General features: G+C 43.7%; 2 protein-coding genes across 2 annotated transcripts in view; both read right to left on the bottom strand.

The window, feature by feature from the left end:
• The window catches only part of LOC113047422 (zinc finger protein 721-like), a 153,083-nt gene that overhangs the window by 108,258 nt on the left and 20,606 nt on the right, over window positions 1-24,219 (bottom strand). The window lies entirely within an intron of this gene.
• Window positions 12,686-13,913, bottom strand: LOC113047481 (zinc finger BED domain-containing protein 1-like). The gene is made up of 2 exons (XM_026208868.1): window positions 13,300-13,913; window positions 12,686-13,194 (listed from the first exon to the last, which is right to left on the bottom strand). The coding sequence occupies exons 1-2, from the start codon at window positions 13,909-13,911 to the stop codon at window positions 12,811-12,813; spliced, it is 996 nt and encodes a 331-aa protein (XP_026064653.1). The 5' UTR covers window positions 13,912-13,913; the 3' UTR covers window positions 12,686-12,810.

Below are 24,219 nucleotides of genomic sequence, written 5' to 3'. Positions count from 1 at the left end.
CTCTGGGGGCGGGGCGCTGTGTCGTGACGACATCTCCTCATACACAATAGAGATTGCTAACACATGTGACCAACTGGGCTGCAACGTCATCAGAACGCAAAGAATTATGGGTATGTTTGGCCAGTTAACATGGTCTGGCATAGCAGGCTAGTGTTCTGGCAATAATGAAAAATTAGCATGAAAAACTGAATATAATCATACAAAATGCACCGGGCTAAAGGAAACATTGTCGGACCATACCGCCTAAAACTAAATCGTAATGCAAAGGTTAGATATTACGAGAAAATAAAGAGAATCAAAGGACTCGATCCTTACGAGCAGAGCGACTGGTCAAGGTAACACCCTGCAGCCCAAAAGAAGGGCATGTGAAAAGGCTGTGTTGCGGTGCTTTTACAGACAGCCTGAAGAGCTTGATGACATGTTTGTTTGCGATAATCAGAACTGTCCTATACAGTGGTTCCGTTTAGACTGCGTGGGACTCAGCAGCGCACCAGCCAGAGAAGAGTCATGTGTCTGTGACTTATCACCCACAACCTACCTCATACATTTCCAGTTTCTCATCATTTCTATCGACTCTTTATAATGTAAATGTATTAATCTAAATGTATTTACATGTTAATGTATTCATCTAAATGTATTTACAATGTTAAATATGTAAAGAAACGGAAATTAAGTTGGTTGTTACTACTATAAGTTATGTAATTGTGTTTGCAACCAAAGAACACTGATTTTGCACAACTCTTCCTTAATAAAGATAAAGGAGGCAGAATTTCATTCAATCTTTGTGTATTTTATTTACAGACATGGCTAAAAACATTACATGTGAGAAGAGACATTACTAAATCTTTTGGAAAACAAAAACACATTTACATATTAGATGTGAGCATGGTGTATAATTCTAACATGACGCCTTCACAACAATACTTGGACACATATTGATCAAAGCACAGCACAACACCACAATTTTATCCAGCAAAGTCTTCAGCTCAGTCTCATGAGTGGTGTGGACAGTGTCCGGCGATGGAGGTGGATTCTCAGGATCTTCCATCTCAGGTGCAGGTGTAGTGTCTGACAGTAACAATATAAAGATATCGTGTCATATCACAACCTCTATTCCTAAGGAATCCAGATTAGCTATACACAAGGGGCAACATACACTACTGTTCAAAAGTTTGGGGTCAATAAGATTTTTAAATGTTTTAAAAGAAGCATCTTCTGCTCACCAAGGCTGCATTTATTTGATAAATAATAATAATAATAAAAACAGTAATATTGTGAAATATTAATTCAATTTGTGACTTTTCTATTTTAATCTAATTTAAACTAATTTATTCCTGTAATCATAGCAGGATCACACTCCAACATTTCATAGGAAGGTTTGCCTGCAAACACGGTCACCAAATTAATTGCAATGTAGCTTAGATGTACAACATTTAATACTGATTAACGTTACGCTTTAGTACATTGGTAACTTAAGTTCATTATCTAGCCATGTCATGCTACGACAAACAGTCCATGGTTATCATGTGTTAGTTTCTGTGATGTTCTGCATAGCCAATATTGATTTTATGGATTTGGTTAGGATCATTGTAGGACATATGATGAAAAAATTGCACTAGGGATATTTTAATTGAGATGACCTCAAAATATTATATATATAATAGGCTCTCTCTTTTACAAGATGCATATAACAATCCAATGTTCAGTAGTGGTATTATAGTATATTTACATGAATGTTTTTCATAGGCCATCATAAATGCCCTGGCTGTCCTCCGGAATGTCTCCTTACAGGAGGCTGAGCAGGTCTTCCTTTCAGGTCTGGATTATCATTGCAGGTCAGAGTTTATTATTAAGTATTTTTGAGCAATGCCCAGTGCACCCTTTTGTTACTGATATTGTTCTCTGATAACTATTTCAGTGAAGTGGGAGAATTTAACAGACAAATTGCCAAACAATTGAGGAAAGAAGAGAGAGCATTCAATTGGTGGATATTGCTTTTATATATATTGTGAGCCGTGTCCTGGGAACCTATCAGCATCGCCCTGGCAACGAGGGAGATTCACCTGCATGCAATCACAGCGGGCTGATTGGTCCCAGCTGAAGCGGATGAGGAGAGGACTATAAACGCTGGGGCTAAGGGTGACACAGAGGAGAGAGGATCTTCAGATGACTGAAACTAATGTTGTGTCTCTTGTCCCTCTAGACTGCTGCGGATCGACCAGCCCGCCACCCGAGCACCGGACACCAAGTTCCCTTGCACTCAGCCGGCCGGCAAACAGGATCACGTGGCACCGAGGACGAGCACCAGGCACTACAGGATTCAGCACTACACCGAGCACCATTTAATAAATACACCCTCCGGGGCTTCACCTTTCACTAAACCCTGTCGTGTGATTCTTCAGCCCATGACACTGGTGGAGAATGCGGGCAACTTACTGAAGAATCACCGACTCACCAAGTTGTTTTTTTTCCCCCCTCTGCTTCTTCGTCAGGCGGTGACTCCCTCCCCAGCTATGAAAGTGCTTCTCAAGCACCTGACGGAAGTAAGCCTTCGCCAGCAGCAGATCGTCGAGCACATGGCCGCTCGCCAAGGAGAAACGGAGCGTGAAGTCGCCGCTCTCCGCTTCACGGCTGCTCAGCGGGCCCCGCTGCCGGACCCGCGCACTCAAGCCACCCAGCTCCTGCCGAAGATGACCGTCCACGACGACATAGAGCATTACCTGGGCATGTTCGAATCCATTGCCGCACGAGAGGACTGGCCCCGTGAGGAATGGGCGCGGATACTGGCACCATTGCTGACCGGGGAACCCCAACAGGCCTACTTTTCTATGCAAGCCCACCAAAAGGAATCCTATGATGAACTACGGAAGGAAATTCTGGCGCGTGTGGGTTTGTCCCGCATCGCCGCGGCCCAGTTGTTCCGAGCCTGGGAGTATAATAGTTGGTTGCCAGCCCGCGCCCAAGCAGCCGAACTCAACCGCCTCGCCCATCACTGGTTGCTCGCCGGGAGCCCCAGCGCCGCCCAAGTGGCTGAACGTGTCGTCGTGGACCGGTATTTGTGCGCCCTGCCACGGCACCTTTGACAGGCGGCCGGGATGAGGAATCCACGCACCGTGGGAGAGCTCGTCGAGGCTGTGGAGCTGGCGGAGATGACGATGCGACGAGAAGCTGGGGAGCGAGCACCGCCATTTCCCCGGAGGGTGTACCAGGAGCGACGCATGCCAGAGGGCACCCAGCGCACAGTCAGCAGGTCGGCGGTTCCCGGCATGCAGGATGAGCCGATGCCCACGGAGCCACCACCCTCTCCCACTCGCGCCTGGCTGGCAGGCTGTGCAGTCCATCTGGAGCCGCCGCGAGGAGCACCCCAGACCGAGGTTACCATTAACGGCCGACCATATACAGCGCTGTTGGACTCTGGAAGTGCGGTGAGCCTGGTCCAGTCCTCCCTGTTTCCCCCACGGACGGGAACCAAAGCACGTCTCTCCATTACCTGCGTCCATGGGGACACCCAGAACGTGCCCACCCGACGAGTCACACTCTCCACGAGAGCTGGCACCTGGCCATTAGAAGTGGGCGTAGTCAGGGACCTGCCCGTGCCCGTGCTGTTGGGGAGAGACTGGCCAGGCTTCGACCAACTGCTCACCCAAGTCACCCGGCCTGCCAGCCCTGCCAGGAACCGCCAGAAGAGGAAGAACCACAGCCGGGGTCCCCGACAGCGCCCTGTCCTCCTCGCTTCGGACAGCGCCCGAGATGGTGAGTCCCCCCCCCAAAGTGCTAACCTTTTCTATGATGTGTTCCAGCAGGTACGGGGTGGGGGTAGTTTTATGAAGGAGCAGCTCGGGGACGACCGGCTGAAGCACTGCTGGAAGCAGGTGAGAGTGGTTGAGGGAAAAGAGGTCCAACCACCACCACACCCAACCCCACACTTCGTGGTTCAGAACGGCCTGCTGTACTGTGTCGCACAGCGGAGAGGGGAGGAGGTCAAGCTATTGGTGGTCCCACGCACGAAGACACAGACGATCATCGAGCTAGCCCATTCCCATCCTATGGCGGGCCACCTGGGGGCGCAAAACACCACTCACCGAGTCCGGGACCGGTTCCATTGGCCCGGCATGGAGGCGGAGATCAAGCGGTTTTGTCAGGCGTGTCTGGACAGTCAACGGACGTCCCCCCAAGCTCCTCCCCCAGCTCCGCTTATCCCGCTGCCCATCATTGAGGTGCCCTTTGAGCGAATAGGAATGGACCTCGTAGGGCCGCTGCCGAAGTCCGCCCGGGGACACGAACACATCCTCGTCATCGTGGATTATGCGACCCGGTACCCCGAAGCCATTCCAATGCACAAAGCCACGTCCAAGGCCATCGCCCAGGAGCTCTTCCTGCTGTGCAGCCGGGTCGGCATACCCCGGGAGATACTGACCGACCAGGGCACCCCCTTCATGTCCCGGACGATGGCTGACCTCTGCCACCTCCTAAAGGTCAAGCAGCTTCGGACCACCGTGTACCACCCGCAGACCGATGGGCTGGTCGAGAGGTTCAACAAAACCTTGAAGCAGATGCTCCGCCGCGTGGCTGCGGATGACCGACGGGATTGGGATCAAATGCTGCCGTACGTCCTCTTCGGCATCCGGGAAGTCCCCCAGGCCTCCACTGGATTCACACCATTCGAGCTCCTGTTTGGGCGGCAACCCCGTGGCCTGCTCGATGTCGCCCGAGAGGCCTGGGAGCAGCAGCCGACCGCCCATCGAACCACGATCGAGCACGTGAGGGAGATGAGGGAGAGGATAGACCGCGTCATGCCCCGCGTCCGGGAGCACCTGGCGGCCGCCCAAGAAGCTCAACGTCGACGATACGACCGGGCGGCCCAACCACGGGAATTCCAGCCAGGGGACTACGTTCTAGTCCTCGTCCCCACAGCGGCATGTAAATTCCTCGCCAAGTGGCAAGGCCCATACGTCGTCGCGGAGAAGGTGGGGCCCGTGACTTACAGAGTACGCCAGCCGGGGCGTCGGAAGGAAAGCCAACTGTACCACATGAATCTCCTGAAACGCTGGGAGGGGACGGGGACTCAGCTTGTGGCCCTAGCCGCCTCCTCACCCATGGTTGTTGACGTCAGCCCCCACCTGTCGGCCGCCCAGAAGACAGAGCTTCAACATTTGGTCGGTCAGTTCTCCGATGTGTTCTCCCCACGGCCCGGGCGGACCAACCTACTGCAGCATGATGTCCGCACACCACAAGGGACCGTTGTGCGGCAGCGGCCCTATCGAATTCCGGAGGCCCGGCGACACGCGGTGGAAGAAGGGGTGCAAGAGATGCTGAAGCTAGGGGTCATCGAGCCCTCCCGCAGTCCCTGGTCCAGTCCCATAGTCATGGTCCCAAAACCGGACTGCACCCTCCGGTTCTGTAACGACTTCCGCCGCCTAAACGAGGTCTCCGAGTTCGACGGATACCCGATGCCCCGTGTGGATGAGCTGCTGGAGCGGCTGGGGAGAGCCCGGTTCATATCCACACTCGATCTCACCAAGGGCTATTGGCAGGTACCGTTAACAGAGACCGCCAAACCAAAGACCGCCTTCTCCACCCCTACTGGCCACTGGCAGTACCGGGTTCTCCCCTTCGGGCTACACGGGGCTCCGGCTACCTTCCAGAGGATGATGGACATTGTGCTGAGACCCCATCAAGCCTACGCCGCGGCCTACATAGACGATGTGGTCATCCACTCGGAGACCTGGGAGGACCATCTGGAGCGGCTCCGGAGGGTGCTTCTTGAGCTACGGCGGGCAGGGCTCACCGCCAACCCCAAGAAATGCCACCTCGCCCTACCTGAAGCACAGTACCTCGGTTTCCAGGTGGGCCGGGGCCTAATCCGTCCGCAACAGGGAAAAGTGACAGCCATTCTCTCGGCCCCGAGGCCCTCCACCAAGAAACAGGTACGGGCCTTCTTGGGGTTCGCGGGGTATTATCAATGTTTTATACCCAACTTCTCCTCCCTAGCGACGGCCCTGACAGACCTCACTAAGAAGGGACAGCCGGAGAAGGTAAAGTGGGGAACCCCGGAAGAGGAGGCATTCAGAAGGATAAAGGCGGCGCTCACGTCTGAGCCACTGTTGCGCGCTCCCGACTTTAACTGTCCCTTCTTATTGCAGACGGACGCATCCGACACCGGGTTGGGAGCCGTCCTGTCCCAGGTGCAAGACGGTGAGGAGCACCCGGTGGTCTACATCAGCCGAAAGCTGTCCACCACCGAGCAACGATACATGGCAGTGGAGAAGGAGGCGCTGGCCGTCAAGTGGGCAGTCCTGGAGCTGAAATATTACCTACTGGGACGGAAATTCACCCTCTTCACCGATCATGCCCCGTTGCAGTGGATGGCCCGGGCTAAGGACACCAATGCCCGGGTAACGCGGTGGTTCCTAGCGCTCCAGGACTTCCACTTTGACGTGCGACATCGAGCTGGAACCGCCAGGATCTTCAGATGACTGAAACTAACGTTGTGTCTCTTGTCCCTCTAGACAGCTGCGGATCGACCAGCCCGCCATCCGAGCACCGGACACCAAGTTCCTCAGCCGGCCGGCAAACAGGATCACGTGGCACCGAGGACGAGCACCAGGCACTACAGGATTCAGCACTACACCGAGCACCATTTAATAAATACACCCTCCGGGGCTTCACCTTTCACTAAACCCTGTCGTGTGATTCTTCAGCCCGTGACAATATATACATATATATATATATACACATACACACACACATTTGGAGTTTGGAATTAGACGTCAGTAACATGAACACTCTATTTGACTTTCTCTCTCTATAACTCCAACATTTCGATTCAAGTTTAATTGTATAAAAAAAAGCTCAAAAACATTTCATAAGTGTCACACCTGCACCCCATAAAATCAAGTGCTGCTTAAACCCAGCAAGCGAACACAGAGGTGAGAGATGTTTCTGCAAAACTCGACTAACCCTTTCTTTCGTTGTGCCTACAGAGAGCAGCGCGTGACTGTCAGCCCCAGCGCACCACTACAACGACGCAGAGCACCAAGCCGCCTCACAGCAACGCTACTTCCTTTCAATAAAATCCATCCTTCGAGGAACCTACCTTCATCCTCGAGTCGTGTCCTTCTACACACCGCCACACTGAGAATGTGGGTAGGACAGTGAAGAGGACACTGACGACCCCTCCCCACACGGCGTTTCTACTGTTGGGCTGGTTTGGTTTTTATTTATTTATTTATTTTATTTTTATTCCTTTTTATTTTTTATCTTGCCTCACGCATCTTCCCCGGTTCCCCAGGTGGCGCTCCTCCCCAAGGATGACTGTTGAGCTGTTGAAGCACCTCACCAAGGTGAGCATCCGCCAGCAGCAAATTATGGAGCACATGGCCTCCCGGCAATGGGAAACGGAATATGAGCTGGTAGCGCTTCATCTCGCAACGGCCCCACGAACTTCACTTCCTGACCCCTCTGTCCAGGCAACGCAGCTACTACCCCGGATGACAGTGCACGATGACGTAACAATCTCCAGATGTTCGAGACCGTGGCCAGGCGGGAGGCATCGTCCAAGGAGGAATGGGCATGCATTGTTGCCCCACTGCTCACGGGAGAGGCTCAGCGAGTGTATGTGATGCCCCAGTTTTTGGTTCTTCACAATTGATGAAGCTAATATTGGTTATGCATGTGTAAATGTATGAAGGGATTGGTGGTTCCGCTAAACCAACAGAGGGCGTTATGAAAGTGCAGTGTGTTGCAATGCGTCTGCCGGGCTGCTGGTCATAACCCAGCAAGACTAGAGCTGATCACATGCACGTATTTGTCCTGTCTTTATTCCACCATTTCACAGGTTAGTTGATAGTTTTATGGTTCATTCTGTATGGATGTTGGAAGATAGCATGTTAGTGCTTATCAAATGTTGGAATTCGATTCATTTTGATAAAATTTTCTATGTTTAATACTGAAATTAATTTCCGATCTTCACCCGCGAGGGATAGATAGGAGGATATTTAGGCCTTGTGATAGTGGTTACTGAAGGTGAAGATGTTTGAATATGTTCTTATATCCCTTATGAAACAAAAATATATTGCAGTATATTGGAAAATATCATGCAATATATTAGGCATATATTATTATATATATTTATTTTTTCCAATATATTGCAATATATTGAAAGCGGCAATCATTTGTATATTTTGTAATATATTATATAATATATGTGTCATCAATATATTATTAAATGTATTCAAATATATAAAATATTAGAAATAAAAAGGGAAAATAATATATTACAATATATCACAATATATTTTAAGAAATAAGGATCAGTTCCTCTAAATGTTTACTTTACTCTAAAAATGCATGTGAGTGATCTAAAATGGGTAAAACATTCAGAGAATGTGATGTTTGTAAATGTAATTGATACAATTGAATCGAGGGGGAAGCCAGAGTCATGTGACACCGAAAAGCATGTAAATATGCAAATGAGTAACACAGCAATTGGCTGTTGGACAGATCTTCATTGAAATGCTGTGTATTCACAAGAAAAAGACTGAAACAGTGAACATTTACATCAATAATCAATTTATTGTTACAAAATGCATATTTTGACATTTGTTTGTTCTAATGTGAGGTTTTTTGGAAAATATATAACCCAGCTAGAAGAGAGCTGATCACACGCACGTTTTTGTCCTGTCTTTATTCCACCATTTCACAGACTGCTGGGAACACTTATCTGTTGGCTGATGCAGAAGTCCTGTACCTACTACACGTACTTTGTGCTTCCCCCAGAACAAAGCACATCCTATGAGGACATACTTATGGGGCTGTCTCCAATCAGCGCTGCCCAGCTATTCAACGAGTGGACCTTCAACCCGCGGCAGCTGGCCCGGGCTCAAGCCGCTAGCCTCTCCCGTTTGGCCCAACACTGGTTGCTGGTTGCGGTCGACCACCTCCTGCATGCCCTTCCCCGCCTGCGGAACCCGACCAACATGGACAAACTGGTCGAGGCCATAGAGCTGGCGGAGGCCACCCAACACCATTTCCCTGAAAGGTGGTCCAGGAGCGGCACACGCGACCAGTGAGCAGGCCGGCGGTTTCCGGTTTCCAGCCCCACTGAAGCACCCCGCTCCCCAATAGACGTCGGGCTCGTCAGGGATCTACCAGTTCCGGTCCTCCTCGGAAGGGACTGGCCAGGGTTCAACCGCCTAGAGCTTCAGCCAGCACCCCACCCAACGCCACACTTTATAGTGAACAACGACATGCTTTACTGTGTCGCTCAGCGTCTTGTGGCATGCAGTGGGCGGACATTCCATTCCAAATGCAGACAATTTACACATCTTTCTCTCGCTGTCAAAGTGGCCATATTTGAAAAATATCACTGGATAACATAGCTGTCGGTCATTTAATGTTTCTATTCTAACATTTACATCTTTCCTTTTTTTTGGAGTGTTACTAGCTCTTGGTGCATGAAGAAGATCTGTAAAGTTGCAAAGACTAAAGTCTCAAATCCAAAGATAAATTATTTATAAAAGTTAACACTCTGCCAAACCCCCCAAAAAGGCTCATTCAAACACACCCCCACATCTCTATGTCACTATGTCAAGTAAAATCATGCGACAGCAAGATTAATTTTTAATGGGCCAAAAAGAATACACGTCACACCTCTGTTTATCAATTTGCACTGGCTTCCAATAGCTGCTCGCATAAAATTCAAAGCATTGATGTTTGCCTACAAAACTACCACTGGCTCTGCACCCATTTACCTAAATTTGTTACTTCAAACTTATGTGCCCTCTAGAAGCTTGCGTTCTGCAAGTGAACGTCGCTTGATTGTGCCATCCCAAAGAAGCACAAAGTCACTTTTACGGACGTTTAAATTAAATGTTCCCTTCTGGTAGAATGAACTCCCCAACTCAATCCGAGCAGCTGAGTCCTTAGCCATCTTCAAGAATCGGCTTAAAACACATCTCTTCCATCTTTATTTGACCCTCTAACTTTAACACTCACTATTCTAATTTTATTCTTTAAAAAATCTAACTACCTTTCTAATCTTTTTGTATTCTATTTTCTTTTCATTTATTATGCAATTGTATATGTATGTGTGCGTGTATGTGTAAAGACCTCTAACTAGCTTACTCTATTCTTTTATTTTTTTTATTCTATCTGTTTTCATTTTATTTATTATATTAGTTAAAATCCCATGCTACGTGTACTGTGTTAACCTAACTGAGACTTGTTATAGCACTTATATATCATTGCTCTTTTTGTGTTTTGTTTGATTGCTTCCACTGTCTTCAATCTGTACGTCGCTTTGGATAAAAGTGTCTGCTAAATGAATAAATGTAAATGTAATGTAAAATCACCTTTATTTATATAATGCTTTAAACAAAATACATTTTTTGCAAAGAAACTGAACAACATTCATTAGGAAAACAGTGTGTCAATAATGTAAAATGACAGTTTAAGGCAGTTCATCATTGAATGCAGTGACGTCATCTCCACAGAATGGAGAAAAAAACCTTAGGAGAAACCAGGCTCAGTTGGGGGGCCAGTTCTCCTTTGACCAGACGAAACCAGTAGTTTAATTCCAGCCTGCAGCAAAGTCAGATTGTGCAGAAGAATCATCTGTTTCCTGTGGTCTTGACCTGGTGCTCCTCTGAGACAAGGTCTTTACAGGGGATCTGTATCTGGGGCTATAGTTGTCCTGGTCTCCGCTGTCTTTCTGGGATGTAGAGGTCCTTTCTAGGTGCCGATCCACCATCTGGTCTGAATACATACTGGATCCGGGCGACTGCAGTGACCCTCTGATCTGGATACAGACTGGATTTGGTGGCTACAGTGACCTCGGAATAAGAGAGAAACAGACTAATATTAGCGTAGATGCCATTCTTCTGATGATGTAGCAAGTTAATCGGGTGTTTTTGGAAGTGTTCCCGGTTCCGGTTTATCTTCAGCAGTTCAGTTCAAAGCGTCTGAGGAAATTGTGAGATTTGTGAGAAAAAAATTGCCAAATAGCCAATAATAACTTGTACCGTGAGGATGTGCTGCAAATGTTATTCACCCATTCTGACTCTGAAGGGGAATATTTTCCTTTTGACGATCGGCCATCTGATGATCGCGTTTCACGCGGAACATCTTTGCAGCGCAATGGTGCCGCTGTGCAATTCAAGTTTATTTGTATAGCGCTTTTTACAATACGAATCGTTACAAAGCAACTTTACAGAAAATGATGTTTCTACAATATTTAGTAGATGCTTATGGTGGTGACTGTCAGTTTGTGCACGTTTGACAGGATTTTTAGGAAAAATTAATACAAGACGTAGTCAGCTAGACGATGAACATTATTAATATTATTAATTAATAATTGTTATATGATGCAGTCACACTTGTAGCGATATTTGTTAGTTCTGTTTGTTGATTCAGGGTTAGCATCATCTTAGGTCCTCTGAGGGTCAGCATCATCTCTTCTCAGGTGTTCTGGATCCAGACTGGAGCTTGTGTAAATCCTAGTTACGGCAAAACATAGAAACAAAATAGAGACATCATTAGCATAGCTGCTGATCCAACAAACTAAATTGTTTTACCCAAGCTAATGAATAAAGATGCACATTTTATCAGATGCAACTACACTCACAACTTAAGAGATACATTATTCGAGTGCTTGGCGAAAGAGATGCGTTTTTAATCTAGATTTAAACAGAGAGAGTGTGTCTGAACCCCGAACATTATCAGGAAGGCTATTCCAGAGTTTGGGAGCCAAATGTGAGAAAGCTCTACCTCCTTTAGTGGACTTTGCTATCCTAGGAACTACCAAAAGTCCAGCGTTTTGTGACTTTAGGGTGCGTGATGGGTTGTAGCGTGGTAAAAGGCTAGTTAGGTACGCTGGAGCTAAACCATTTAGGGCCTTATAGGTAAGTAATGATAATTTGTAACTGATACGGAACTTAATAGGTAGCCAGTGCAGAGACTAAAATTTGGGTAATATGATCATATTTTCTTGACCTGGTAAGGACTCTAGCTGCTGCATTTTGGACTACCTGTAGCTTGTTTATTGACGAAGCAGGACAACCACCTAGAAGTGCATTTCAATAGTCCAGTCTAGAGGTCATGAATGCATGAACTAGCTTTTCTGCATCAGAAACAGATAACATGTTTCGTAGCTTGAGAATGTTTCTAAGATGGAAGAATGCCGTTTTTGTAACATTGGAAATATGATTTTCAAAAGACAAATTGCGGTCTAATATGACACCCAGATTTCTGACTGTAGAGGAAGTAACAGTACATCCGTCTAGTTGCAAATTGTAATCTACAAGATTCTGTGTAGTGTTTTTTGGTCCAATAATTAATATCTCTGTCTTATCCGAATTTAATTGGAGAAAATTATTTTTCTATCTTTTACATTTTTAACACACTCTGTTAGCTTAGATAATTGAGAAGTTTCATCTGGTCTCGTTGAGATATATAGCTGAGTATCATCAGCATAACAGTGGAAGCTAATTCTGTATTTTCTAATAATATTACCAAGAGGCAACATGTATATTAGAGCTGCATGATTCTAGATAAAATGAGAATCACGATTTTTTTGCTTAGAATAAAGTTCACGATTCTCTCACGATTCTGGAGAACTTTTTTTTATTTTAAAGATTTACCCCTGAACAATAGGTTATCAAACAGCAGTAAAGTAGCAGTAAAGTAAGACACAATACTCTTTACTTTAAATTTAAAGAAATGTAATGTAAAATAATGTAATAATGTAAAGAAAAAAATCACCATTAAACATAAAAAAATATATACAAAAGTATTAGGTCAGAGTAAAGCAATTTAAAGATTCTTTGCTAGAAACACTAGCCTATCAACATTTTGTGGCTTCAGTGCAGAACGGCGACAAGAGACAATGTTGCCTCCTGTGCTGAAAACCCTTTCAGAAGGGGAACTGGTTGCAGGAATGCAAAGGTATTTCCTGGCCAGTGAAGACAATCTTGGATACTGCTCCTTGTGAGCCTTCCACCATACTAATGGATCAACTTCACTGTCAGCGTTGCTTAAGAACAGGTAAGACTGTAGCTCCATGCTGACGGATTGTTGTTGCTGTGAGGCTGGATCTGTTGGCCCTGTGTTGCTTTGTGCTGCTTTGAAGAAGCTCCCTAAGGTCTTTCGAGTCTTCTTTGCAGAACTGCTACTGCTAGTTGTAATAGGGAGACTTTCCTGTGAAGGACAAATCATGTTTATTTAATCACAGTTAAGTCATGGTAAAACAATTTAAACAATTCTGTACATTGTAACACACAGGAAATATATAGCTAGATTTACCTCAACTGTTTTTAGCTTTGACATCTCATCTTGTAGTTTGTTTTGGACAGCAGTTTTGTTATCTTCATTGACGTAAGTCATCTTAAACCTGGGGTCGAGGGTTGTGGCTATGTCAAGGAGGTCTTGTGTTTTTTGGTCATTATATTTTTCCTCCAGATACCCCACAATCTTTGATTTGATTGTGCAAATAAGGTCAGATTCATCTTCCTTAAGAGCCAAAACAGAAGACTGGAAAAGGTGGAGAGCAGGTTTCACAGAAGAGACACTGACATACTGCTCTCCTGAAAGAGCATCTGTGAAGTCTGCTAATGGGGTAAGAGTCTTGTCCACAGCCTCCAGGACCTCCAGGTCTTGCCATGTTGGCAAGAGGTGCCTAGCCTTGCGGTCAGAAGACAGGACATGGGTGATGGCAGCTTGCTGCTCAAGTATTCTCCTCACCATAGCTTGCCTAGATCCCCACCTTTTGGAACACTCCGTCTTGAGCTTGTGGTCTGGTAAACAGAGTTGTTTTTGTGCCTCGGAAAGCTCCCTCTTCCTCCTCCAACTGTAGCTGAAACACCCCACAAGCTTTTTGCACAAACCCATAGCACGTTCAATTCGTGGGTCCTTCATTGCATTCTCTAGAAGAAGAAAAAAATCAGTTATCAAATCTGAAGTCTTAAACACACATTTATAAATGGTATACATTTGGAGATGTAAATAAGAAACCCACTAGTATTGGGGCTATTTGCTAGATTAAATATACAATTATAGATAACATAGACTTTACTACATACACTTTTAAGCTTAGCTAGAGAAATAATAAAATTTTGTTGTAGCTTACTTCTGTTAGTTTCACATTTAAGTATTTTGAATCTACTCAGTAAATTTCCATATTAATGAGAGACTGCTATTAAAAATGCAACTAGGTGGCCAAAAATTTTCATTTGATCAATTAAGAATGTTAATATGAGACTTCAAAGTTAAAAACAAAGCAGACCAAAAATGTTGTTTTGTTTCTTTTTTGCTAACTCTCAGTAAGACTTTGAATAAAATGACAATATTGTACAGCATTATTAATAATAGTTAAACATTTACTATTGCGTTATTAAAATTCAAAGTTGTGCTTGTTAACATAGTTAATGCGCTGTAAGTTAACATGAATTAACTTGCATTTTCATTCACTAACGTTAAAAAAGATGAATACATTTTGTAATGTGTTGTTCATTGTTTGTTCATGTTAGTAAACACATTAACTTACATATAAGATGCTTATTGTAAAGTGCTACAAAAATTAAAGTAGAATGTTTAAGCATTAGAAGAATAGTACAAATGCCTTACTACTGTTCTTGAAATGGCTAAGCATTAAAAGTTATTAAAGACAATTACAAAAGGCTATTTTCATTTTGTTTGTTAAACTCACCTATTGCAAGATGAAGCCTATGGCCAAAACACTGAAGTCGCATCCAGTCATTTATGGATGTTGCCTTTACAATGTTGCTTCCGTTGTCTGTAGTGATGCACACAAGATTCTCCTCCTCTAACTTCCAGTTTATGAGAGCATCCTTTAATCCTTGCGCCAAAGCTTCACCAGTGTGGTCCTCAGGGAAAAACCCAGTTTGTAGGCAGCGACTTTTCATCTCAAAATCATCAGTAATGAAATGGATCGTCATGCTCATGTATGGTTCCATTGCTCTGCTGGTCCATAAATCTGAAGTTGCTGCAAAGTTGTGTTCGTCTCGCAATTCCGTCTCAACTGTTTCATGACATTTGTTGTACAGAGCAGGGATTGCAACGTGCGAAAAATAATTACGAGAGGGCACGCAATAGCGCTTATCAAGGGTTTGGATGAGTTTTTTAAACCCGTCTTTTGCAACGGTAGTCACGGGAGCCATATCTTTAGCCAGGTGAAACGCGATTGCGTCCGTTATTTCTTTGTGTCTGGGGGAGGTTGTTGGGTACTGTGTTGCATTGAATAATGTTGCTTGAATTGACGTTTGCTTTGTCTGGCTGCAGGTAGGCCTACTTTGTGATTGAGCGGCTTTGTTTTTTCGTACCATTTCATACTGTTGTATATGATTACGTTTCAGGTGATTAAACAAATTTGTGGTGTTACCCTTTGGTGCAGAAACAATTGCTGAACATTCCTTGCAGTATATGGTTTGCTGAGTATCATCATCTGGTTTGAAACCGAAGTAAACCCACACTTCGGAATAAGATCCTTTTTTAGGTACTAAATTGTCCGGGTTGTTAACAGACTTACTTGCACATTGCTCTGCTTCACTCATTCTTCTCTGTTTAGTTTCTGTTTGTTTCTAACTCGAATGTTGCGTGACTCGCATCCACTGTTCTGGTGCAGGTAACAAGCACATCTGGCCGCTGCCCACGCAAAACTGCATGTGACGTCAGGCGTCATCACGCCCGCTGTGAGTGATTGCGTGCTATCTCTAGATCAGATGAGTTATGCTCGTCTCCTGTCCATGAAAATATAATTGGCTGAATCGTATAAATGCTGGATTAAGATCGCGTGGGGGGTAGAATCGAGATCACGATCTTTTAACGATTAATTGTGCAGCTCTAATGTATATTGAAAATAGAAGGTGACTTAGGACGGATCCTTGTGGCACTCCATATTTTACTGATGATAAATGAGATGACACTCCATTTAAGTAAACAAAATGGTAGCGATCGGACAGGTAGGATTTGTGCAAGGCACGAGTGTTCACGAAGCATAAATTATAATTTCGACTCTATGCCCAACGAGGATGGTAGTGGCCGGGGTGAACGTGGTCGTAGTAGGAGAGCTGTTGCTAGAGGCATAGGGAGAAATAGGGCTGGGAGGTTGGAGTGGCCAGGGCAGACATGGCCATGCTGTGCATGTGAGAGCAGGGAGACCTGGATGAGGCAGCAGGGGTGATCTGGCTCTAAATAGTGCAGGAAATAGCGATGACAGTGGTGACGGGTTTTTTTTGAGAAATGAAGAAGTGTATCAGGACTGGATCAAATGTTTTGATGAACACTGCATTTGTGTATGGGGCTGGTAGAGTAGGAAGAAATTGAGGATTACTGGGCAGAATTTTGGCCAACTTACACACCTGGGTTTGGCAAAGTAATGTCTAGGAACAGATTTATGATCATTCTGTCTTTCCTTCATTTCGCAAACAATGATGATTATGTGGGCAGGGGTCAAGGTGTGTCCAGTAATTGAACAGATAATTCCTCTTTTCTCAGCTGTTTATGGTCCACTCAAGGAGTTTATGGTCCACTCAAGGAGCTTTCTCTGGATGAAATGACCATAGCATTCAAGGGAAAAAGTGGCCAGCTCAGGTTATGTTTTGCAGTGGTCCATGTACACTGGCCCCGGTGTTGATGCTGATTTAGGTGCCACCCATCTAATAGTACGTCAGCTGATGGCCCAATACACAGGAAAAGGGCATGTGGCGTACATTGATAGTTACTACACATCACCAGCCATAGCAAACGAGCTGGCAAATAATGACACTGGTATGTGTGGGACAGTGAACTGCAAAAGGCGTGGTATGCCTAGGTACCTGAGACAAACTGAGTTGCCTTTGAGCAAAGGAGATGACCCAGTGTTCATGAGACATTTGAAACTGTTAGTATGTGCATGGCATGACATAAAGCGTCTCACTACGCTCTCGTCTCTTCAAGGAAACTCATGTGTTCAGAAACGTATCCGGTTAAAGCAAAGCGAAACTAGTTTTCGCGAGATAAAAAGACCTGTGTGCATTGTCAGGTACAACCACCTTCATGGGAGGTGTAGACACCGCTGATCAGAGGATGAAAAACTACCTCTTTCCACACAGTTCTAGGAAATGGTACAATCGAATCTTCAATGCGATTTTGAGCATCAGTGTGGTGAATTTCCATATAATCTATTCCAAGTGTGCTCCTGGTCCGCACAATCTACTGAAGGCCTTCGTCCAGGATATTATTACTGATTTACTTGAGGGCTATTCCAGGAGGGAAAGCAAAAACCAGGAAAGCCTTCAGTGGAGTTGGGGGAAATGCTACAGACTTCCAACTTCTCACTGAGCGCCACTGGCTCCACGTTGCTGATGATCGGCCAGATTGCGTCATTTGTTCTGATCGCACACGCTCTTAGGGCCGCCGGCAGACAAAGTACAGGTGCAGTCAGTGTGGGGTAGGTCTGTGTGCTGTGCCATGCAATGAGAGGTACCATACTCTAAAGAACTATAAACTTTGTCACCTAGATACCTGATTGGGCAGATTGGGTCAATTGATGAAAAAAAAAAACATGCATTTTATTATGGCACAGTAATATAGCAATAATTTACCATACTACTACTAGTTCTACTGTTGATTTCCTCTTTTCCTGATCATTTAGAATGAGGATTAAAAAAAAAAACTTATCAAAAAGTAGGCTACTGTGCAGATGTGTTTTACAACAATATAGTATTGTCATAAAGTTATAATTTAGTACTTTCCCCTTTTTTATTGATAGTTTCCTCTTTTCTGATCATTTGGAATGAGGATAAAAAGACAAAAAAAGACAAAAAAACCCCCAAAACAAAACATGTAAATAAGTTCAAAAATCCACTCCATATATATTTTTTTTTTTCTTTCTTTCTTTTTCTTTTTGAATATTACTGATGAACTGATCAAAAAGTAGGCTACTGTTCAGATGTGTTTTACAACTATATAGTATTGTAATATAGTAATAATTTTTTACTTTCTCCTTTTTTATTGTTGGTTTCCTCATTTCTGATCATTTGGAATGAGGATAAAAAGAAACAAAAACATGTAAATAAGTTCAAACATCAATTCAATATCTACTATTTCCTGAATATTACTGATGACCAGATCAAAAAATAGGTTACTGTTCACATGCCTTTTTCTACTATATAGTATAGTAATATAGTTATAATTTAGTACTTTCTCCTGTTTTATTGTTGGTTTCCTCTTTTCTGATCACTTGGAAAGAGGATAAAAAGAAAAACAACAATAACAACACATGCATACAAGTTCATACATCAGTTCAGTATCTACTATTTCCTGAATATTATGAGATTCAGGATGGCCGTCCATGATGACATCATAATATGCTAATTAGATTAATATATTTACACCCCACATAAACTTTCAGTCATGCACAACAGTTTTCTCTTTTACAGTAGACCTCTATCTTTAAGCCCTTTCAAGCCACAAGCTTTTTAAATCTTGATGTCAAAATCCAGCATTTAAAAAAAAATAAAAAAAACTGGCGCCTGAAGGGTTAATTTAGATTTAAACTGCAAGAGTGTGTCTGCCTCCCAAACAATGTAAGGTTGGTTATTCCAGAGTTAAGGCGGCAAATTATTTTGATTTATTCTAGGTATTATCAAATTGCCTGAGTTTTGAGAACGTAGCGGACGTAGAGGATTATAATGTAAAAGGAGCTCATTCAAATACTGAGGTGCTAAACCATTCAGGGGTTTATAAGTAATAAGCAATGTTTTAAAATCTATACAATGTTTTTTTTTTTATGCAAACAGACTATTACAATATTTACAAAAAACAAATTAAATGCAAAAAACAAATTCAGAAAACAACATAACATACATATCAGTCGATTTGTGTGTGTGTGTGTATGTGTGCGTGAAAAAAATATATATTTATATATATATAATATATATATATATATATATATATATATATATATACACATACATATATACACATAACAATAGCAATAGTACTAATAATAATAATAATAATGATGATGATGATAAATCCAATTAATAAGAATAGACAAATGGTAATAATAGTATTAGCAGTCGTAGTAATGATAAACATTTATTAACAAATATTTCTTCCAGAATGAGGGGGAGGTTAAAGAATCAGGAAAAGGACAAACAAAATAGTAATAGTAGTAGTAATAATAATAATAATAATAATAATAATAATAATAATAATAATATTATTGACACAGCCATTGAAAGTAATGATAATAGTAGTAGTTGCAATAATAATAATAATAATAATATTGATACAACTATTAATGATAAGGTATTGTAAAGCTGCCTCTGACATCCCTCATGGCCATGGCATATGATAGACCCCCGCCAGCGTATAGTTGCAAGGGGTTATCTAGATGAGGTTCTTCGGGGCCCAGGGTCACCAAATCCAAACTCATTCCCAGTCGTCCCAGAAATGCCACGCTAACCCTGTCTTGTGTGTTTTTTCTGTTTTTTTATTTTTTATTTTTATAAATATGGCTGCTTTCATTGTTATACTAATATGTTTGTCAACTAATGTTTAATGCATTTAAAAAAGTATGGCGTGTAACATGGAGCAGCCCAGTACAAAGCCCAAGCTGCCACGCCCACACCACACTTACCCTATGTGTTTTTTTTTTAAATATATATAAATATGGCTGCTTTCATTGTTATACTCATGATATGTTTGTCAACTAGTGTGTAATGCATTTAAAAAAGTGTGGCGTGCAACATGGAGCCAGCCCAGTACAAAGCCCAAGCTGTCCCGTGTTGTGTCTTTGAATGAATGCAAGGCACCTTTATACAAATATCACACTTGCACACTTGTAGTGATTTTCATGACTGCTCTCTTTATTGGTTTCGTGTATATCCTTTTTTCAAGAACACATCCGGTTACAAAATAACACTGCATTCTGGGAAATGTAGTTAAATAAACAACGTTAACAAATACACAACATTTCCTCCCCTCTTACTCATATGGTCAACATAAATAATGGTTAACATCACTTACAGAATGCAGGTATTCAATTCAGTTTTACTGTAACAATCTGTGAACGATTTTCTTTTTATATATATATATATATATATATATATATATATATATATATATATATATATATATTCTTGAAACATTCAGTCTTTGTTAAATGCCTTATTTATGAACACCACTAATTCCCTGGGAATGAGGGTAGACTACCTCAAATCCTAGCTTACCCTTAGGGGACTATTCTGCCCCAAAACAACAAGGGTAGCCCATAACTAAATGTAATCCAAGAAACGCTGAGGTGGGCGCCACTCCCTGACTGGATATCGGTGACCTGCTTGGTTCTGACTTTCTGTTGAAACAACAGGTGATGATGGTTCCTTAGTACATGGAGAATTTGGGGTCTTGGTAAACTCTGTGGTGAAGGTCACAGAAGCTGGTGAGCTGACGTCTACTTGATCAGGGGCATCAGTACCTCCATTAAGGTCTGTGGCTATACTAGCACCACTCAGCAACTGAGCAATATGTCTCCTCCATAGAAGGTTTCCAGCAGTTTTAACCTTATATGACACAGGACCAGTCTGGGTCTCCACAGTAGCTGGAACCCATTTTGAACCGCTGCCATAATTCCGAGCCAGCACGGGTGAGCCTATCGAAAAGGTTCTGTCTTTGGCTTGCTGTTTCCGTCTCTGAACCTGATTTTTTTTTTTTTTTTGTAGGACAGTTTCTTTGAGGGTTGCTGGTTTAGGCAGCTCAAAGCTTGCCCTGAGCTCTCGACTGAACAACAGATAAGCTGGCGACACTTTGGTAGTTGCGTGTGGCGTACTACGATAGCACAAAAGAAGTTATGAAGGCATTGATGAAATGTGCCTTGCCCAATCTAAGCTTTCAAAAAATGTTTCATGGTTTGGACAAACCTTTCTGCTAGCCCATTTGTGGAAGGATGGTAGGGTGCTGACTTGATATGCTGTACTCCATTTGCTAGTAGAAATGTGGCCATCTCATGCAATATAAATTGGGGTCCATTGTCTGAGACAAACTGCACAGGTGGTCCAAAGCTACTGAAAATTTCTCCCAACTTCTCAATTGTCTTGTCTGCTAGGGTAGATTTCGTTATAGCCACTTCAGACCACTTACTGTGTGCATCAATGACGACCAATAGCATTTTGTCCTCGACTGGGCTGGCAAAATCAGCATGAATGCGATGCCATGGTTTCTCAGGATATTCCCACGGGTGCAGCAGTGCCAGTTGTGGTGCATTTCGTATGCTCTGACATGATGTACATGTTCTTGCCTTTTCCTCAATTTGGCCGTCCACTCCTGGCCACCAGAAGTAACTCCTGGCAATCTCTTTCATTCGAACCATTCCACAGTGTCCCGCATGTAGCTGTTTCAGCACTGAATTACGCAGAGCTGGTGGAATTATCACTCTCCTTCCCCACAACAAACAGCCTGACTGCACTGAAAGTTCATGACGTCGAGAGGTGTATGGTTTGAGCTCCGTGTCATCATTCTCATCTTTCCCTGTCATGACAAAATCCATGACCTTGGAAAGCATGGGTTATTTCGCGTTCCTTTACGCACTTGTGCAGCTGTCACGGGGACCCTTTCCACTTGACTGAAGTAGAAAATTTCAGCCCCTTTTGTCTCTTTCACAGAGTCAGCCAGAGGCAATCTGGATAGTCCGTCCGCATTACCGTGCAATTCTGACTTGCGGTACTTGATGTTGTAGGTGTGAGCTGATAATAACAATGCCCATCTTTGCATCCTACTAGCAGCAAGAGAGGGAATTCCATGGTAAGGGCCAAAAATCGCAGTGAGCGGGCGATGATCAGTCAGCAGTGTAAATTTCCTTCCAGAAATATACTGATAAAATTTGTGCACTCCAAACACAATGCTCAATGCTTCACGTTCAATCTGAGCATAGTTTGCTTCGGCTTTGCTTAAACTCCTTGAAGCAAATGCGATCGGCTTCTCTTGACCGTTTGGCATAATGTGGGACAAGACCACTCCCACACCATATGGGGAAGCGTCACAGGCCAGCTGAATCGGAAGAGCAGGATCAATATGGGTGAGGGCCTTTGATTTTAACAGTCTCTTTTGCTCTTTTGAATGTCTCTTGACATTCAGTGGTCCACCTCCAAGCATTATCATGACACAACAATTTGTGTAGAGGTTTCAGCAGTGTACCAATGTTTGGAATGAACCACCCGTAATAATTAAGCAAACCGAGGAAAGAACGTAGCTGGCTGACATTTTTAGGCTCTGGAGCATCCACTATGGCTCTAACCTTTGATGGGGACGTATGTAGACCAGAGGCATCAATGACATGGCCCAGGTACTCGACTGCAGACTGAAAGAATTCACATTTATCCTTCCGCACTCTTAATCCATACTCTTTTAGTCTGTTAAGGGTAGCGTCCAGATGCTGCAAGTGTGACTCATCATCAGTGCCGGTCACAAGAATGTCATCTAAGTAACACACTACTCCCGGAAGCCCTGCCAGGATCTGGTCCATCGCTCGCTGAAACAGGGATGGAGCCGAAGTAATTCCAAATGGCAAACGCTTATAACGAAATAGACCTTTGTGTGTGTTGATAGTGAGAAGTTCTCTGGACTGTTCCTCAACATGCATTTGCAGATATGCCTGATTAAGATTGATTTACCTCTACCTTGGGTTTGAGTGCATAAGGCAGGGGCCGGGCCTTTAAGAATTTTGACTGGCATTCTGGCTCAACAGTCAATTTCACATCGATTCCTTCCATGCTGCCTAGCTCCTGTTTGAAAACTTCACTGTGTTTCTGAAGGACACCCTCTAAATCCAGTGTTTTCTGTCATACCCATCAGTGAGGGATAATCACCCAAAACCACATACAATGGTAGCTTTTTTGTTTGTTTGTTTAGTTCGACTGTTACCTGGGTGAAGCCTTTCATGGTCACCGATTCGCCAGTGTAAGTTTTAAGGGTTACATCAGGTGGCTTGAGTGGCAGGTGGCTCTGTATTTCAGGCGACACCGCAGCACCAGTGTCAATCTCCATCTTCACTGGTTGTCCTTCCACACACACGTCCTTTTTCTGCCTTATTTCTACATGCACGCTCGATGTGTCCTTTTTTTTTTTTTTTACAGCTGCGGAACTCCATATCCTTGTACCAGCATGTGACAGGTGAGTGCCCAGTCTTACCACAACGAAAACACGGGCCTTTATTTTCAGTCTCCATTTTATACACTTTACTGTTTGAGCTCAGTTGTTGAGCTTCCTTAGCAGCCAATTCCATTGACACACTCAGTTCAATTGCTCTTTGTAGTGTCAGGTTGCTTTCAGTTAACAGTCTTTTCTATATGCCCTCACAGCGGAGTCCGCACACTTATCTGTCCCGAAGTGTGTCATTTAATGCATCACCAAATTCACAGTGTTCAGTTAGTTTTTTTAGCACTGCCACAAACATTGTCACAGTTTCTCCTTCTAGCTGATTTCATCGGTGGAACCGAAATCTCTCTGCAATTACTAAGGGCTTTGGAGAAAAATGTGCTTTGAGAGTGTTCACTATTTGATCATACGTTTTTTCTCCAGGCTTATCTGGTTGTAGGAGATTACGCAGTAGAGTGAATGTCTTTGGACCCATCACACTTAAAAAAAGTGGGCACAACTTTCTCTTCAGTAATATCATTTTCTGCTACAAAGTACTCAAATCTCTCCGTGTAAACGCTCCACTGCTCACTACTTTCATCAAAATGACCCATGTTGCCAAAAACCGATGCCATTTTGTGCCGTTCTGTGTCAGTTGACAATCAATTCACTTATCTGGGTCGTTGTCTTTCCTCCCCTTTTTGCCGAGACGTGGATTTGCAGCAGGGACGCGTTTTCTTTTTTTAGCGATTTCACCGTCAAGCCGCTTCACTTCGGCATTCTCTTAACACACGCGGAGTAACTTAATCCTCGTCGCCGCTTTGTTGTGTCTTTGAATGAATGCACGGCACCTTTATACAAATATCACACTTGCACACTTGTAGTGATTTTCGTGACTGCTCTCTTTACTGGTTTCGTGTATATCCCTTTTTCAAGAACACATCCGGTTACAAAATAACACTGCATTCTGGGAAATGTAGTTAAATAAACAACGTTAACAAATACACAGCACCCCGCCCACACCACACTTACCCTATGTGGGTTTGGCTTGTTTTATGATGAGAAATCCCAGGTTAAAAGTACAAGTTG

The sequence above is a fragment of the Carassius auratus genome, chromosome 28 (assembly GCF_003368295.1).
Source record: "Carassius auratus strain Wakin chromosome 28, ASM336829v1, whole genome shotgun sequence".
In the NCBI taxonomy this organism is placed as follows: Eukaryota; Metazoa; Chordata; class Actinopteri; order Cypriniformes; family Cyprinidae; genus Carassius; species Carassius auratus.
The sequence above is the reverse complement of the archived record's forward strand: the minus strand, read 5'-3'. Positions and strand labels throughout refer to the sequence as shown.